The sequence below is a fragment of the Bombina bombina genome, chromosome 6 (assembly GCF_027579735.1).
Source record: "Bombina bombina isolate aBomBom1 chromosome 6, aBomBom1.pri, whole genome shotgun sequence".
In the NCBI taxonomy this organism is placed as follows: domain Eukaryota; kingdom Metazoa; phylum Chordata; class Amphibia; order Anura; family Bombinatoridae; genus Bombina; species Bombina bombina.
Window position 1 is genome coordinate 729,475,211 of NC_069504.1, and position 6,000 is coordinate 729,481,210.

Genomic DNA, 6,000 nt, shown 5'->3' on the forward strand with positions numbered 1-6,000 from the left:
GAACCTAACCCTAACACCCCCTAACTTAAATATAATTAAAATAAATCTCAATAAAAAAAAATTATTATTACCTAAGTAACCTATTTAAAACTAAATACATACTTACCTGTAAAATAAAACCTAAGCTAGCTACAATATAACTAATAGTTACATTGTAGCTAGCTTATGTTTATTTTTATTTCACAGGTAAGTTTGTATTTTTTCTACCTTAATTGCGATTGGCTGAGAGAATTCTATCAGCCAATCGGAATCTAAGGGACGCCATCTTGGATGATGTCACTTAAAGAGATATTCATTCCGAAGATGACGTCGTTTGAGGAGGATGCTCCGCGCCGGATGTCTTGAAGATGGAGCCGCTCCGCGTCAGAAGGATGAAGATAGAAGATGCCGTCTGGATGAAGACTACTGCCCGTCTGGAGGAGCACTTCTGCCGGTTTCGTTGAGGACATCTTGCCGCTTGGATGAAGACTTCTCCCGGTAAGTGAATCTTCGGGGGTTAGTGTTAGGATTTTTTAAGGGTGTATTGTGTGGGTTTATTTTTTAGGTTAGGGCTTTGGGCTGCAATAGGGCTAAATGCCCTTTTAAGGGCAATGCCCATCCAAATGCCCTTTTCATGGCAATGGGGAGCTTAGGTTTTTTTAGTTAGACTTTAATTTGGGGGGTTGGTTGTGTGGGTGGTGGGTTTTACTGTTGGTGGGGTTGTTTGTATTTTTTTACAGGTAAAAGAGCTGATTTCTTTGGGGCAATGCCCCGCAAAAGGCCCTTTTAAGGGCTATTGGTAGTTTAGGCTAGGGTTTTTTTTATTTTGGGGGGCTTTTTTTATTTTTGATAGGGCTATTAGATTAGGTGTAATTAGTTTAAATATCTTGTAATTTGTTTTTTATTTTCTGTAATTTAGTGGGGGGGGTTTGTGATTTAGCTAATTTAATTTAATTTATTTGATTGTAGTGTAGTGTTAGGTGTTATTGTAACTTAGGTTAGGTTTTATTTTACAGGTAAATTTGTAATTATTTTAGCAAGGTAGTTATTAAATAGTTAATAACTATTTAATAACTATTCTACCTAGTTAAAATAAATACAAACTGGCCTGTAAAAAAATAAATAAAACCTAAGCTAGCTACAATGTAACTATTAGTTATACTGTAGCTAGCTTAGGGTTTATTTTATAGGTAAGTATTTAGTTTTAAATAGGAATTATTTAGTTAATGATAGTAATTTTATTTAGATTTATTTAAAATATATTTGTTAGGGGGTGTTAGGATTAGACTTAGGTTTAAAGGGTTAATAAATTTAGAATGGTGGCGGCGACGTTGGGGACGGCAGATTAGGGGTTAATAAATATAATGTAGGTTGTGGCGATGTCAGGAGCGGAAGATTAGGGGTTAAGTATAATGTAGGTGGCGGCGATATTAGGGGCAGCAGATTAGGGGTTAATAATATTTAACTAGTGTTTGCGAGGCGGGAGTGCAGCGGTTTAGGGGTTAATATGTTTATTATAGTGGTGGCGATGTCCGGAGTGGAAGATTAGGGGTTAAAAAATGTATTATAGTGTTTGCAATGCGGGAGGGCCTCGGTTTAGGGGTTAATAGGTAGTTTATGGGTGTTAGTGTACTTTTTAGCACTTCAGTTATTAGTTTTATGCTACAGCGTTGTAGTGTAAAACTCATAACTACTGACTTTAGAATGCGTTAGGAATCTTGTCGGTATAGGCTGTACCGCTCACTTTTTGGCCTCCCAGGACAAACTCGTAATACCAGCGCTATGGAAGTCCCATAGAAAAAAGGGTTTACAAACTTTACGTAAGTTGGTTTGCGGCAAGGCCAAAAAAGTGTGCGGTGCTCCTAAACCTGCAAGACTCGTAATACCAGCGGTAGTGAAAAAGCCGCGTTAGGACCTGTTAACGCTGCTTTTTCAACTTACTGCAAAACTCATAATATAGCCGTTTGTATTTATTTTAACTAGGTAGTTAGTAAATAGTTAACTATTTACTAACTAGTCTACCTAGTTAAAATAAATACAAACTTACCTGTGAAATAAAAATAAATCCTAAGATAGCTACAATGTAACTATTAGTTATATTGTAGCTATCTTAGGTTTTATTTTCCAGGTATTTATTTTTAAATAGGAATTATTTAGGTAATAATTGTAAAGTTTATTTAGATTTATTTTAATTATATTTAAGTTAGGGGGTGTTAGGGTTAGGGTTAGACTTAGGGTTATGTTAGGACGGCAGATTAGGGGTTAATAATATTTAAATAGTGTTTGCAATGTGGGAGGGCGGCGGTTTAGGGGTTAATACATTTATTATAGTGGCGAGGATGTTGGGGAGAGGCTGAATAGGGGTTAATACATTTAACTGGCGGCGATGTCCAGAGCGGCAGATTTGGGGTAAATTATTTTATTTTAGTGTTTGCGATACGGGAGGGCCTCGGTTTAGGGGTTAATAGGTAGTTTATGGGTGTTTGTGTATTTTTTAACACTTTAGTTATGAGTTTTATGCTACAGCTTTGTAACGTAAAACTCATAACTACTGACTTTAGATGGCGGTATGGATCTTGTCAGTATAGGGTGTACCGGTCACTTTTTGGCCTCCCAGGCAAACTTGTAATACTGGCGCTATGGAAGTACCATTGAAAAAGGACTTTTTTAAAAGTGCGGTACTGACGTTGCGTGACGGCCAAAAAGGTGTGCGGTACAGCTAATCTGACAAGACTGGTAATAGCGGCGTTAGGGAAAAAGCAGCGTTATGAAGCATAACAATGCTTTTTCACTCATAACGCAAAACTCGTAACCTAGCTGCAAGAGAACAAAGCAAAATTGATGATAAAATCAAATTGGAAAGTTGTTTAAAATAGCATGCCCTATCTGAATCATGAAAGTTTAGTTTTGACTAGAATATTCCTTTAAGGACATATGGTGATATAACCTTTTCTGATTTCCCCTCAGTTGCTGGCTAAGTCTGAATGCTATTTGGAGTTTCCTAGGGCCGGTCTGTGTGTTCATATCAGTGAGTAAACTACTTTGCACTAGATTTATATTTGTGTTTACTGTTGTTCCTCTTTGTTTCTACTTCTTAGAGTTTCAGTCTGTTTACAATGTATATTTATGATCAGTAATCCCCATTTGATGGTTTTGTATATAAACATATCACTATACACCTTGCTGTTTCCTGTTTTCCAGATGAACACCATTCTCTTAATCCTTACATTCTTACTCCTGCGGGCGAAGCTTGCATCTCTGAATACAAATGTTTCAACCCTTAAGGACACTCGGTTAGTGTGCAGTAACATAATGCAGATATAGTCAAAATAGATCAGTGATATAGCCCATTTCAAAAGTGAATTGGAGGATTTTATTAAACTTAGTAACTATGGAGATCGATAATAATCCTTAAAGGGACATTGCACACTAGATTTTTCTTTGCATAGATTTATTTAAAGGTTTTATACTTGATTTTTAGATATGTGTGCATATTCTTCTTCATAGTAGTGTCTATTATATGCAGTTATATGAAAATTGGTGTATACTGTCCCTTTAAGAAAAATGTATTAAATAATTTATTTACAAGAATCCCCCCAGACATTAATGGAGAATTTTGTAGAAAAATTCTTAAAGTTTCCAAAGGATTGTGACTGGACCACACTAGGTCCCATGGCAAATGCTGTTATGGGACCCCTTATTTAAACTGTGCCCTCAGCAGCCGCAAAAAGAAAAAAGGAAGCTGCTTTCATGTGACTGTCATCCTTTCTCCTTGCTTTGTATGGGCCAGAGAATATGCACTTGCACAGTTTCTTGTATAAATATGGTGGAGGGTTTTTTAGCACAGAAACACTGTGGTGGACATCTTTGAAACCCTGCCACCATATTGTAAAGACAAATCCAAGACTAAGAGGCCAGACATGATGTAGGTGTAAACGAGGCCACCTTGTAGCAATACCACTACCAATGGGCTCCCTAGAGGTGTGGGTCCGGTCTCAATTGAGACCTCATAGTTATGCCCCTGTCCCTCTATAAGAGCTTTACTGTTATTCAAAATGTTACATATTCTCTACAAATCTGTTTAAACCTTGATCTCCAACAGGTTGTTAACAGTTAAGGCCTTTGCACAACTGTTTATCATGGGAAGTGCTTGGATCTTTGGATTTTTCCAGATTGGAAGAGCATCCTTGATTTTCTCTTACCTCTTCACGGGCCTCAACAGCTTGCAGGGAGCATTCATCTTCCTTGTGCATTGTCTGCTCAACCGCCAGGTCTTTTTATTTATGCCAAATGTTATATGCCTATGTGTGACACATACCTCTGTCGTTCTAAACATGTAACATAAATGTTACAAGTTTGTCTGAGTAATAACTGTAAAACGTTTATATGAAGTGAGACATATCTGAGCCCTTTAAGACATAATTAATCAATCACAGCACTTCACGTCTATTACCGCTATACGTCCTGGGTAGCTATAAATCTGTTCTTCACAAAAATAATTGCTGATCATTGAGTGAATGAGGATCAGTAGGTCTGGTCATGCAGTGGCCCTTTTCCAAATCTATATCCTAGGTTAAAGTTTGTTAAAAGGATTTTTCACAACTGAGTAGTAACTTTATCCCCTTTGCTGTCAGTAAAAAAAAAGTTATTTTACCCCATCTGCTAGTAGAACAAAGCAGTAATCGAATCCTTCCTCCACATTTGTGCTTAGTGGTTTAATATTACTACTGTCATATTTGTGTAGGTTTGAGGCATAGTCAGCCTTTAAAAAAGCATCTGCCATTTTGTTGACTTTAGTGCCCATGGTTAAAAGCATTGGACATCTCATTTCAATAATGGGCGACTGGCTACATGTGTTTATTTTCTTCTTATCTAAGTTATATGGTTGTTGAATTCACAAAAATGTCTTCATTTTTTACTGATATTAATATTTTTAATAAAATATATTTTATCAGTGCTAATTGTTATACTTACTAAATTACATATGGAGCTAACATATCACATTCTAATTCTACCTTCTGTTTGGTAATTAGGTGAGGGAGGAATACCACAGAATTTTCCGCAGATTTTATAAGCACAAGGTCACTTCAGATGGTGCATCAAGCGGCACGTTTCCCATGACGGCTAAATCTGTGAGTGCCACCTACCCATATACTATGACCAGGCTTCCAGCAGTCTGATGATAAAAATAGCTCACAATATTTTTTTTTTTGCAGATTGGTGTAACTGAAACATCTAAGGCAGACATTATTTAAAGTCACCCTACAGCAGAGGAGAAGTATTGTGCGGCCACAGTTCAGTGGACTTAAGGCTATTGGCAAAATATCAACTAATTTATTCATGGAATATTTGGACTGAACCTTGTAAATTGTATCAATAATATAGCACACACATACATACACATGCACACGCATATATACATACACATGCACACACGCATATATAGACACACATGCACACACACACAAATGCACATATACATACATAAAAGCACACACATACGTACAGACACACATATACACACACAAATGCACATATACATACATACATAAATGCACACACATAATAAATACACAGAAACACACTATCAAAGAAGTGCCAAAAATGGCACCAACACCAAAACAATACTAAGTAACACATACATCAAATTATAAAACCTTTAAGTGATGGTAAGCTTTGTAAAAGCAGATGCCAGAATATTAAACACCTGTACACTTTATATTTGTCAAAGCAGAAGCAAAAAAGTTATTTAAACCTCCATGCTTAAGTTTTGTCAGCAGCCGCCAGCCCCCCTGTCTTTTTTTTCTAAAAAAACACAGGAAGGGTGGTACAGGCAATAGGAAGCTATGTCATCTGTCCCATTGAAGGTTGTAACTATGTGCTCTTTCTGGAATCTGCTTTTACAAAGTTTACCATCACTTTAATTGGATCATAGATAATAAGCTGGTTTCAAAAAAACCTTCAGGACAGAGCAAACATGCAAAATTGCTTGTAGTGTACGGGTGGGACAACTTATTTCCC

The 6,000-nt window shown here is 36.8% G+C and overlaps 1 protein-coding gene across 1 annotated transcript in view; it reads left to right on the top strand.

The window, feature by feature from the left end:
- LOC128664592 (adhesion G protein-coupled receptor E1-like) overlaps positions 1-5,159 on the top strand; it is a 146,495-nt gene extending 141,336 nt beyond the window's left edge. Inside the window, exons 8-11 of the mRNA XM_053719409.1 lie at positions 2,947-3,007; positions 3,181-3,272; positions 4,082-4,250; positions 5,013-5,159. Of these exons, the coding sequence (XP_053575384.1) occupies positions 2,947-3,007; positions 3,181-3,272; positions 4,082-4,250; positions 5,013-5,159 (469 nt within the window). The remainder of the gene's footprint in view (positions 1-2,946; positions 3,008-3,180; positions 3,273-4,081; positions 4,251-5,012) is intronic.
- Positions 5,160-6,000: the final 841 nt, after the last annotated feature.